The sequence below is a fragment of the Falco rusticolus genome, chromosome 8 (genome assembly GCF_015220075.1).
Source record: "Falco rusticolus isolate bFalRus1 chromosome 8, bFalRus1.pri, whole genome shotgun sequence".
Classification (NCBI taxonomy): Eukaryota; Metazoa; Chordata; class Aves; order Falconiformes; family Falconidae; genus Falco; species Falco rusticolus.
The window spans coordinates 1,462,053-1,474,947 of NC_051194.1; the positions used below are offsets into that span (position 1 = coordinate 1,462,053).

At 43.3% G+C, this 12,895-nt stretch overlaps 1 protein-coding gene across 1 annotated transcript; it reads right to left on the reverse strand.

Annotated features, from left to right (window-relative positions):
- Positions 1-255: 255 nt before the first annotated feature.
- On the reverse strand, positions 256-9,610 carry CDC23 (cell division cycle 23). The gene is made up of 16 exons (XM_037398061.1): positions 9,456-9,610; positions 9,314-9,386; positions 8,277-8,414; positions 7,980-8,022; positions 7,544-7,649; positions 7,322-7,454; positions 6,011-6,188; positions 5,812-5,909; positions 5,495-5,576; positions 4,745-4,898; positions 4,473-4,592; positions 4,033-4,108; positions 3,649-3,710; positions 2,699-2,777; positions 2,479-2,598; positions 256-1,721 (listed from the first exon to the last, which is right to left on the reverse strand). Exons 1-16 carry the CDS (start codon positions 9,575-9,577, stop codon positions 1,551-1,553), a joined length of 1,755 nt encoding a protein of 584 aa, XP_037253958.1. The 5' UTR covers positions 9,578-9,610; the 3' UTR covers positions 256-1,550.
- Between the last annotated feature and the right edge of the window lie 3,285 nt (positions 9,611-12,895).

Below are 12,895 nucleotides of genomic sequence, written 5' to 3' on the forward strand. Positions count from 1 at the left end.
GTAGACTGGCTTGTTATTTTAAATATACTAATATGCCATATTAAAAAAAACCAGGAGGCGGTCCCATTACATCTTCAGTTGTAAGATAGGTAACCTCTACTTACATGTAGTTTTCTCCTTATTATTTACAAATCCCTCCCACCTTGTGCAACAGATGTCATTACCCACAGGGATTGTCAGTTTCAGAGCAGGCGTGTCAATGAGCATACTTTCATCAAACACAAGTTTCTGAACTTGGCATTCAGTGCCATTATCTAAGCTAAAATACACTTTTATTAATCAAACAGTATTGTTGCCCATTTTCTGTATCGCTGTGCTCCTTACCCTGTTCATGTACATGTTTGTTTATGTTCCAATAGCAACCCCAACTGGGACTAGCCAGCAAACAGAAACCCAAAATCTGTAGTCCAGGGTCAAGCCTCAACAAGATACCCAAGGTCTAGACATGGATACAAAAGACTTTAAGGTCATGCGCAGAAACTGCAGAGACCAGAGAATGTGAACATGTACTTAAGTCACTGAAAGCATATACATATGTTCCACTGGCAAATATAAGCAAGTAGGAACAGGATCAGGCCACTTCTACAGTTTCTGTTTTAAGTAAGTGCATCCAAGGCACTGGCCTCTTGTTTATGTTAGTATGGCCATCTGTGGTCATGGCTGTAGTAGGTGGGCATACACATGCATCTTTGAAATTCACACCGAGCCTTACTATTGGCTGGCAGTGTGAACAGCGACAAGCAGCAGCTCTGCAGGGGAAGAATCCCCTGCACTATACTGTCCATGAGACGCGGCAATCCTTAACAGAACGATCCATTATGGTTCATCCAATTTCCTTTGGTACAGTATGCATGAAAACTGCACCATAAAGAAGCCCAAGGACAGTAATTTAACCATTAAGTTTTTTAATTGTGCTATCCCACTGGCTGCCTTTCTACTGAAAGCCAAAGTATCTGTCAGATCCACAGACAGAATGTCAAACAGCTGTCACCTGCAGCTACCTGGAGTTCCTGTGACACTTCTCAGTCCTTCAACAGAGACATGGCACCTATATGTAACTGTTGGTATCCGCTGCTTTAGTGGAACATCTTCTGTGTAGTTCAAGACAAGCAAAAGTCCTTAAGTAGCCAGGCAGGTAACAGTTTTCGATATAGACAGCAATGATACCACTAAGACGTCATCCAAAGAAGTTCAGTAGAGACCAGAGGTAATGGGGCAGAATTAAATTTCATATGCTTTAACTCAAGCAGACAAGCTCTTCCCAATCCCTCAATTAGGAGTAGTCCTGTGTATTGGAACACATCTGCCCTCTGACTGGAATGACTTGGTGAGAAGTACAACAGGTTCTCACATCTCAGCATAGGCACTTTCGCATAGGCTGCACCTTTGTCTGCTGGGGCACATCCATCTTCAGCTGTGGGCTCTGGTAACGCCTACCCTTCACATGAAGGCAACAACGCATGTAGAAATTTCACTGGAAAGAAGTAAGTGGTTGCAAGCCCCATCCTCAATGTCACATTCAATGCGCAGGCTAGAAGTATTGGCATTATTCATGGTGTTACAGAGGACAGATTGAGTGGGGAGACACGACGTGTAGGAGTGTTGTTGGCTGACAATGATGCAGGGAGGAAAAAGGGAGCAGCAATATCTGTGGATGATGTTTCTCCTTGATTGCGAAGCTGTAAGATCTGCCGCAGCAGGGCCTTTCCTTCTTCCCTAGTCTGAAAACAATTTGGAAAAAACAATACATGAATGGGTGGGTGGCTCCTGGGTCAAATTCAGTATGTCAGCAGCATAAGTTATGGTGGTTCATAATTTTGTAAGGCTGCAAGCTATAAAGAACATCCTCATTTCTTTTTTCTTCTGCTATTTACAAATGTTAAGGTATGTCACTTTTTTCTGTATTTTATCTTCCCTCCTTTTATTCACCTGATTTGCACCTTACCTGGGTATTTCAGAAAGTGGTACCATCAACCACTGAGTCTAAATATTCCAGAAAAAAGTACATAGGAGAAGCTTCAAATAAGCACCCACTTGACATCTCAGAATACAGTGTCACATACAAACGCCAAGTACTGTTACATCCCCTGCACTGTCTACACACAGAAGATGAGAAAAAATGCAGTTATGTGAGTACCATCACTACACACACAGTGTGCGAGTCTGTGACCATTTAACCACATCCACACCTCCAAGATTTTCAGCCTTCCTAAGGCTGCTATGTGGAGCCCCAGATTCTTTCATTTAGTGAACACCAATGAGACACGGTTCAGTTTTACTATCTACACCATATTCCATGCTTTCAGTCAATCAGCAGCAGCATTAGTGATCAGATATACAGCACCACCACTCAGGATGTGGCCTGCATAGCAGACAGCCTTCATTCCTCCAATAAAGGATTCCTTCTGTTCCAAAGGGAGCTAAGATCAAGGTCATAGATCCCCTAAGAAAGAAACACCAGACTGTGCAACTACTCACATCATTGAACGTACAGCACTTCTGAGCACATGCTGAGGCTTCATCCCAGAGCTTGCACTTGAAGTAGTACTGGGCCAAGTAACGGAAGGCAGTGCTGACTTCTAGGTGCTCCACTATCTCCTACAGAGAGAGCGGTAAAAACCATGATCATCTGTGAGCACCTTCCAAGATCATTCTACACCATGCTTACTTCTCCTTTTATTCCCGAGATTCATCTTACCCCACAGGAATAGATATCCTGGATGTATTTGATATAGCACTGAGCTGCCTGTTCAGATTCATTCAGCTGTTCGTGCAGCCTAGAAAAGCAGAAAAATGCCACTGGAACAAGACTACACTGTTGAAGACCTTCTGGGTCTACGAGAAAGTACCTACTCGGCCTCACCCAGACTAAAGCCAGGTCTTTTCCTTCAGAATTTGCAAGACATGCACCATGTACTGCCCCTCATGGAAAGACCAGGAAGGGAGCCAGTCAGATACTAACTGCTAGAAGCCATGACAACCAAAGCAGGGACCTTTGCTTATTCTGTTACATTTTAAAGCTTTTAACAGACCTTTGCCATCCTATTTACTGGCTATTTCCTCCAGTGCTCCTTGCTCTTCCGCTACATCCCAAAAGTCTTTGTACAGCAGCTTCACCTTTGACTTGCCCTTTTCCTTCCACTTCACTTATTCCACTTTAAATTACTTTATCCCCGCCAAAATTAGTGCTGATGTGACAGTGTTCACAGTTACTTCACATTAGACCCTTTCCCAGTGTCATAATCTATATACTGGGAGGGGGGAAGCAGAAAAAAAAATTTAAAAAAGTAATAAATCAATCTACAATTTTGTACAACATCCTTCATCATGGATTTCTCTGAGTTTCAATACAATAAACATAATTGCTAGCACTGCCTGCTCAAATCACCTCTGGATTCAGAGGTCCCGTGCAACTCACATTATGGTATGATTCCCCTCTAGTTGTCCTGAGGGAAACCTAAAGCTAAAACTGGACACGAGAATTTGCAGTCACTACAGACCTAAAGATACCAGTTATTACACAGCTCCAAAAGTAATACTACCTAACAGCAATTCCACTTGTTCTACATTTAGTATTTTATCATTAGGTATTACAGTGCTAGTTGCATTCAACACAACATTTACTGTTCAGTGGTAATACATACTCACTTTGCTAGTTTCACCAGTGCCATTTTCTCCACATCTCCCACTGCATAAGCTCTCCAATAGCACTGTCAAGGAAGAAAAGTCAGTCAAGTACACCACAGAAACAACGCCAGCTCATGACTCATGCAAGCAAGTCAGAAACAGAAAACTACAAGGCTTTCTAGCAAAGGGGCACGTATCATCTGCAGACTACTCTTTGTCAGCTGCTCTAATTACATGGCAGCAGAACTTTCACAATTGTAATAATCACAGAAATGGTTTCAGTTAGCTCCTAACAACATGCCATATGCACTTCCAGTAGTGCTAGCTACACAATTTTGCTGCAACTCCACCCAGTGCCCAGGGAGACATCCCAATGTCCCATTCTGCACATCAGGTCTCACCTACCTTTTTAGCTTCCACCAACTGATTGAGTTTCTCATAGCATTCTCCTAGAGCAACCAGCATACGAGAATCATTTGGTCTGTAAAAGAACAATTCCTAAATGTAGTTTAATGGACAGCCAGCTGATCTTAGGGTGGGGTAAAAAAAATAGGGAGGAAGGTGGGGGGCAGAGGGGGAAGATAAAAAAAAAAATCTACACCTGGCAGCGTCTATCATTCTCTCTTACATAAAAGATCACTTATAGTCCTGATCAGTGTTCCTCAGCATTTAACTGACAAAGCTCTTGTTAACTAATACAACTAAAAGGATCTGGAAGAGAGACACTGTACAAGTCACATAGCACTGATGCTCTCCCTTCCCCAACTTAGTTCCTGCATGTAAATTCCTTAGCTAGTAGCAACCACATCAGACTGAACACCAATAAACACAGCTCTCAACTCTACCTGAGCTGGTGGGCCCGTCGATAGTAATAGAGACAGTAAAATGGCATTTTGAGGATTTCATAGGTTTGCCCCAAGCCATACCACGCTCTGTAGTCCCTTTTGTTCACCTCTATTGCATGTCTGTCAAAGGAAAGAAGATTAAATAGACAGAAAGCCGTCAGGATCAAAACCAAGACAGAGTTCAACAAAAGAGTAACAAAAAATAGAGGATACTCCTTCAATCCTTATGCATGCAGACTCAAACACCATTTTGTGCAGTACACGAGTGATACCTGTAAGCCTGGATAGCTGCAGATGTGTTCTTCATTTCCATATACTCATGTCCCATGAGTGTCCAGGCTCCCAAATAACGAGGATTCAGTTTCAAGGCCCTCTGGAAATAGAGTGCTGCTTTTTCATGCTGGGAACGCAAGCTATAATAATTCCCTAAAGCAAAAGTCGCAATATTTAAATAAATTAAAAAAAAACCACAAACAACAACAAACCAGCAGAGAAACAGAAAAGAGGTAGAGGAAGTATTATCTACTACCTCCTAACTTAAATTATAAGAAAAGTCCTATTAAAGGCAGCTCCAATTCAAACCTCAAGAGACCTAATAGCAGTCTGTTCTCAGTGTTCTGGTCAATCCTTTTTCAGTTGTACCAATCAATTAAGACCCCACCCCTTTGGCCCTAAAACTTGTATCATGATCTAATAAATTAATTTCCTGGTTATGACACACAATTATTTCCATTGGTGTTCTATACACCAGCAATATACCATTGTTGGTATAAAGGGATTATCAGCTACATGGCTCTTCATAATCATTTCTTCAACTCCTTTTTGCAGTGATAGTATCACAGCAGCTCTTTCAGAGAGAAATGAGTACTCTCATATGGTCTGCCTTTCAGGCCACCTGCATTCACATTCACCAAGCAGTTTTGATAGCCTTGCTAGCTGATCACTGTCACAAGCATTCCCAAGATTTCCTCCCACAGCCTGCAGACAGCATAGTAAGAGTATGTAGAAGAGCTGGCTCTCACCAATTACACAGCAGGTCTCAACACGATACTTGTCTATTTCACAGAGATTGTGAGCCAGGTAGCTCAACTCAGGCTTCATGCTCTAGTGAAACAAAGAAATAAAAGTGATGAGAAAAGGAGCATGTTACCGTTTCAAAGAAAACCCTGGCAGTCAGCAATGCATACGTTGCATCTGTTTCATGGAGCTGTGAAGCAGAATGCAGAAGCTGAACACCTATATCCAGAGAGGCTAGACAGCACCAGCTGCTTTGCTAGTGTTTAACATTACCTCTGATAAATACCGTCATTATGGACAGGCAACAGAAAAGAGTGCTTACCCTTACATACAGCAAGTTGGAGAAAGTGTCCATGTTTTCTATCCTGTAAGGATCTTGTTTCCTTAGCTCATTAAAGATGGATAAAGCTTTGTCAATATCTGAAGAAAGAACAGCAGACAGGAGAACAAGAACTATAAATGCCAAGTTTGCATTAAGAGTTTGCACTGCTCATTCCTACTAGTTAGGAAGTGTCACTGACCTCTGATATTGTGGTAGGCAACTGCAATCTGAGAGATGATGTAAGTGCTTTTGGAAAATCCTGCGTCAATGAGACTCTGATACTTCTGCAGAGCCTCCTCTATCAGCTGCAGCTCTGTATAAATGTGTGCAAGAAAGAACTCTTTCATCCATGTATCCGGCAAGGACAGGAACTTCAACTAGCAAGAACCAAAGAAGAGGAGGAAGAGATGACAATCAGTATTCTAAGAGCCACCTCTGGCAAATAATCCATTAGCTTCCCTCCCACGGTCTTGAGGTAGAAGGATTTTCTGCAATCGCTTTCTTAAACCACAACACCAGCTACAAAAGATCAGTATGAGGACCAAGAATTAACATCAGGTTCTTCCACAGGAGAAACTAAATAATGCCTACAAATTGAGAATATTGAAACAGGAAAAGGAGCATTAAGACATCCAGCCTAAAAAGCAGTACAACATGGACCTCATAATTCTGTTTACTTGCTCCCAATCTATTCCCACAATGGCTGAAACTGCAGAATTGAAACCATTTCACTTGGTCAATCATCAAAGCAACTGTCTTCAAATCTGACAGCACCTGGCTTCCGTTTCAGCCACTGGCCTTAATTCTCCATTAAACTCTGAAGTCCTTCAAAAGACTGTATTTTCTTCTTATGTTAGCTCATCAAAAACAGTGGTAAAATACTGATGTTCAAAGTGAACAGACTCCAAATAATCTCATCAAAAATGCGATTTTTTTTCCACAAATCAGTAAGTCTCTCTTCTGTGCCACCTCTAGTTTTTTAAATATTCCACCAGTCAGACCCGACTGAAGAATTTCAGGAGTGGTCTCATAAAATCCCTTGCATAAAGAAAAATAATCTCTTTTGGTTTTGTATCTAAGTTCAGGAGATGAACTGTGTCAAAGAATTATGTGTGGCTTCATATTTGACAAAGGGAACACCTACATTACTGTTTTAAAAGCAGTGATTCTACATATCCTTTCAGGCCACCAAAAGTCCTCAATGACTGTGTAACTCCTTCACATGACAAGGCAATAACCCTGCTAACAACTACTTCAGAATATACGAATTAGCCATTTCTTAAACCACTTTGTGAGTGAATGATAAGAAATTGGTCCTGCCTGTATAAAGATGCTAAAGCTACAGCATGGCAAGCAATGGAAGAAGAGGCTTTAACCACATAATTTACAATCCTGGATTGGCTTGCCTGATAAAGTCTCACAGAATAAGGCAGTAGGCGACATCAGTCTTGTGGCACCTCAATCTTTTGTTACTGAATCAGGTTAAACTCTGCAATCTCCCAAGTTTTACCATCTCTTTATCTGTAATCAAGTTGCAAAGTTCCAGCCAGGCTCCCCAGTGCAAAGGTAAGACATGAGCAGCTTCCACGAACACATCTATTGCTTCTTTCACCAGGTCCAGCTTCCGCAGCACAACCCCATATCTGTAGGGAAAGTTATCAAGTTAATCATGAAACTCTGCATATCCACGCAAATGCACACAAATATATTAGAAATACGTGCAGACACCTACAGATAAAGGCCAAATCCATCCAGTTCCCGTGCCTTGTGTTTCTTGCTAAGCTCAACTCTCAATTCACGTAAAGCTTCATTTTTCACCTGTCCTTTTTCCAGAGGTCCTGCATGAAGAGAAGTCAAACAGCTAGCTTTCAACCAAGAGTCTTACCACAGCAATTGTGAAGCCTAGGGTATATTCAGAGTCATCTCTGACATGACCTGAAGGCTTCCCAGCCTGTGATTATTTTCCTCTTTTTAAATCACTTTGCCTGATCAACTGCTTTAACAGAGGAACTAACACATGGAAATCTGTAACCTGTATTAAGCCAATGAGTTGAGAGAGAATGAAAGATGAGGGGAAAGCCATAAAACCATGATTATTAACATGAAGAGGCGTTACTGAAGCTTTGTGTTAATAATATATTAACATATATCAATAATAAGAGACTTACCCAAACTATCCACTGTCTCATCATCCTTCTTCTTTTCCCCTGACTGTGAAAAAGGGGAAAACCACGGTTACATTACAGTAACATATTCCTTATGTTTGCTGCAATGCTAGCAGCAGCATGTAAACTGAGTTTTCACAAACATCACAGTTTAAAAGGAACACCCCTTCCCCCCCAGATATCTAATTTGGACTTTGAGGTGATCATTTGGAACAGAACAGGTAAAAAATAAGGTATGCCAGGGAGGGGTGGGAAGCAGAGAAGCTCAGTGCTAAAAGGCAACTTTTCCTTCTGTCTTACCAGGTATCTAGAGTACATATACAAGAAGTAAGCTTTCTGACTCTTGCAGCCCCGCAGAAAATAGGCAGCCCTGTCATACTCCTTTAGATCAAAGTAAGACTTGGCTAATGTATAGGCATCCAGATCACGAGCATCCTCCTGCAGGGACACAGAAGAGTTTTAAGACTTCAAAAGCTCTGATATGTTTTAGGAAAATCACCTAGTTACAAATGCACCAATGACATTGCTCTAAAAGCTACAGATGTAGTTTATTCATCCCCAAAGACGGTTTGAGTGCAATTAGAAAAGCCTCTCCCTCCTCTGACGTGATCAGATTCTTAGTTTTCACATAATAAGTACAGACTAGTTAGAAACATTTAAATAGTGAGGTTCCAGAAAACATATTGTGGCAAGCTGCCAAAAGGCATGAATTAGCTGTTCAGTGAGTAAAAATGACCATAAATAAGAAACATATTCAGGAATTCCCTGTGAAACCATATTAAACCGCTAACATAAATGTGAACATTTCCTTGGTAAATATGTCTCAAAATGCACTTATGACATGTTACACTGCTGTAATTTAAAAAACCAGGCATATACCTAAACACCTACGGAGGTGGGGATGGAGACACTGCTTGTTTCTGTTGTGTCTGAAGGAGCACAAGTTTAATGGTGCAACATAACTTGTATTATAACAAATACTGGCCTTAGTGAAGATGAATTAAAAAAAATTAAGTAGCACAATTTCAAATTTTGTTTACAGAGCATCTCACTTAGGGCACAGCAACACATAAAATGGAATGCTTTCATCTGCGAAAGCATATCCAGCTCTGTCCACCCTATTAAATATGTAACGGGGCGGAACTCCACGGCCCTGTCAGACAAGCAGGGCCCAGAACCGCCTCCCGCACGGTTTAAAAGGACCGCCATCACATCTTCCCCGATAGCTGCAGGCAGGAACACAAGCCAGCCCTGCCAGCAAGAGCTCCAGCGCTTTCTCTTCGAGCTCACAAGCACTGTCCGGGCGCAGCCCCCCGCCCCGGGCCCCCAGGCCGTACCTCCGTGAGCGCGGGGGGCGGCGGCAGCTCGCTCAGCGGCAGCGGGTCCAAGGCGAAGGCCAGCTCGGAGGCCCTGCGGGGAGAGACCCGTCAGCACCCGGCCCGCTGCCCCGCCCCGGGCCCCTCCGCCCACCGCGCTCACCACTTGCCGCTGTGCTGCAGGCCGCGCTCGCGGCTGCGCTCCGCCACGCTCAGCAGCTGCTTCTTGATCTCCCGCAGGTCCGAGAAGTCGCTGCCGCCGCCCAGCCCTGCCGCCGCCGCCATCCCGCCGCCGCGCCTCCCGGCCAATGGCAGCCCCGCGTCCTGCGGCGCCCTTCCGCTCTGCGGACGCAGCTTCCGCTTGGGCGAGGCGGGGCGCCTCGCTCCCAGTCAGAGGAGCCTTGGCGCCTGATTGGCCAGCGGCCGCGGAGGCGCGTTCTCGCTGCGTAGCGCTCCGCAGCGACCGCGGCACCGGCAGCGCGGCGGGGCCCCGGCACGGCCCCGCTCTATTCGGCCTGGCCCTGCCCTGCCGTACTCGGGCTGGATCGCGCGCTCGCGGCGGTGCCAGGGCTGTTCTGCCCTACGGCCGCCGCCTCTTGTCGCCCGGCCTGGCGCGGCCTTCCCTGGGGCTGAGGCGGGCTGGCCCTGCCGGGCCCTACGGCCTGGCCCGGGGGCTCCGCGTTGCCCTCGTGGCCCGTGCTGCCGTTCACGGCGCTGCCAGTCGAGCGCAGGTGACGGCCTGGGTAACGGGGAGCGGGCCCCGGGGCCCGGCCTGCAGGCGACCGGGCCGGGAGCAGGGTCCGGGGCGGCGTCTCTTTGAGGAGCGGGGAGGGGGAATTAGAGCAACACAAAGTGCCCTGAGAAAGGCCAAATACACGGGTCCTAAGTGCTCCTTTACTTTTTGGAGGTGTGCGATTACTTTTTGGAGGTGTGCGATTACTTTTTGGAGGTGTGCGATTACTTTTTGGAGGTGTGCGATTACTTTTTGGAGGTGTGCGATTACTTTTTGGAGGTGTGAGACTGTTTATCTTTGTGCCACCCTCCCCTTTTTTCTGAGTTTTGCGCTTTTTTTTTTTTTTTTTATTTTATTCTTAAGTAGCCTGCACCTGCTGTTTGTATGCTGTCTGAATGGTTTGGGGCTTTGGGCCTTTCCGCTAAAGTAGATAGCTTTCTTTACCAGGTGTCTGCACTGAGGTGCAGAAGCTGAGGCTACAGAGTGAAGCGAAACAAGGACTGGAAAAAGCTAGAAGAAAGACCCTTCAGAGGAGCCTGAGAAAGTGTTAGTATTGTAAGGAGACATTTTGGAGGGCCTTCCCCCACTTGGCAGCAGCTGAAAAACTCATTCACTGCTGACTCAGTGTTTCATTTATTTCTAATTTTTCCTCTCCTTTACATAATTCAGCTCGTTTGAGTCTTGGACTGGTGATGCTGGGATCACAAGTCCAGTAACACTGGAGCTTCATAATCCTTCTGAGATCAAGAAACTCCAGTCTGTCTTGTTTCTTAGTTGATTAGTTCCTAGCTGATAGCAGAAACACTTGTTACATTGCTGTGTGGTCAAGGTCATCTGATTGTTTCTTAATGGGGTATTTCAATTTGCCTTTGTATTGATAACACCTCCTAACTTAGCATAATTAGAAAATTTTTATTCATACACTGCTACTTCCTGTGCTAAAAACCATGAAGAACAATCAGTCCTAATACTGGTCTCAAGCCTGTACTTTTAAGCCAGTATTATTTTTATTTTAGCCTCTGATTATTTTTCTGTTGCGTTTTTTTCCCTGTGATGCTCTGGGAACTTCACTGGAATTACACTAGGTTGTAATAAAACTGCATATTTTTTTTATGGTGTTTGGTTCTACCTACAGAAGTTTAAGCACTTTTTTGGGGATCATTGTGCCCCACAACTTTTTTAAACTTTTTTCCAGAAAAGTAATAATGCACCGTTGTGTCATTCCAGTATCAGAATGTCAGCTTTAACTCTGTCTTTTAAATAAATTAAGAAACCATACTGTGAAAATTCATTTTGTCTGTCATTTGTAGGTTACACTTTTTTTTTTCCTCTTTTTCTGATGTTAAGGGCAGTATATAGTCTGTATCGTGAAAGTGTCCTTCGCTTTTTTTATTACAGAAGTGATTTGAAGCAGAGGACCCAGTGTTTGAACTGTCCACAAGTTCACTGGTAATGAAAGAAGTGTAATTGATTAGCATGATGTCACCATACTTGATTCATTATTATCATAAGGAAAGCTACTTTTTTTGTGAGCCACTGAATGTCACTGTGTCTTACAGTGAATTCCATTTAGATTCTAAGGTTACCACTGGCTTTCTGTTTGTTGATGATTACTATGACAGTTTCTAGGTTGTGTCTCTGCTGATATGGAGGAGCAGCCTGCTGAAATCAAGGTTGTTCTGCAAAGATTGACAAAAATAGGAATAGCCCAGTTTATTGTTTAATGATGGGTTATTTATAGTTTTTCTGGGTCTTTCAAACAGACAAAGCAAATTAGTCCATTGTTTGAAGTGTGATTTTAGTATTGCATGGTTTTTTTCCTTTCTTAATCTTAGCCAAATATGTTGTAAGTGCCGTTGTAGCTTTGACAGAAAATACTGCTATTACTCTGCCAGCCCATATATCCAAGATGTAATAAAAACTTCTTTGTTATTCCTGTTGTTACAAAGATGGGTCTTGGTTAACACACAAAATGCCTGAGTCATTTCTCACTCCCTCTCTCCTTGCCCCACCCCAAAACACAGATGGAAAGAGATTCAGTGTTTTTTCTGAAGATAAATTTTTTTTGTCCTTACAGTCTTTTTTGTGTTCTCCATATCTGGGGATCAGCTGTTAGTGGGCTGGTTTGTACTTCTAAATTTTGTATTTTATAGTGGTTTGATAATTACATTGTTTTGATTTAAGGATGTTCAGTTTTTACAAGAATCCAATTAGTGATTTATTTTTTATGTGTGAGGTCTGTGAAGTAATTTTATCAGCGTCTGTTTATCTTCAGCTTTGGGCCCACTGTGTGTTACATGCCGTTTTCTTGGCTGGAGGCAGTAACAACGAGCTTGAGGTGTGCTATGAGATTTCATTAAGAGTTACGAAACCACAAAACGCACAAGTGCTGCTTGTTTGGATGCTTGCTGAAATCTAGGCAAAATATCCTTTGTCAAGTTCCTGGTGTGTGTCACTTGGGCAGCTATGCTCTGGCTGTTCATATGATCGCTTTTGTAGAAGAGCAGCAGTTCTGACCGCTGTGACATACTGAGCTGTTTAGAGAGAAAACATACTTGGTTTTTGGTACCCAACCAGATGGATTTGTTACTTGCGGTTCCAGCTATTCAGCAGAAGGTGTCGCTTTGGACTCGTTCTTGGAAGCAGGAAGAAAAAGGATGAGAGGGTACTTAATGATGGCTACGAGTTCAATAATTCAATTGCTTAATATGTGCTTCATAATGAGAACTCATAATTCTTCCTGTCATTCCATTGTGTAATAGATGCGTCTTTTAAGTGACACCCAGGGCTGGCTTTTAGAGCACGGGACTAATTAAATCCTCTGTGCATGAAAGCTGATAATATCTTAGGGAGATACAGATTAACTTAGC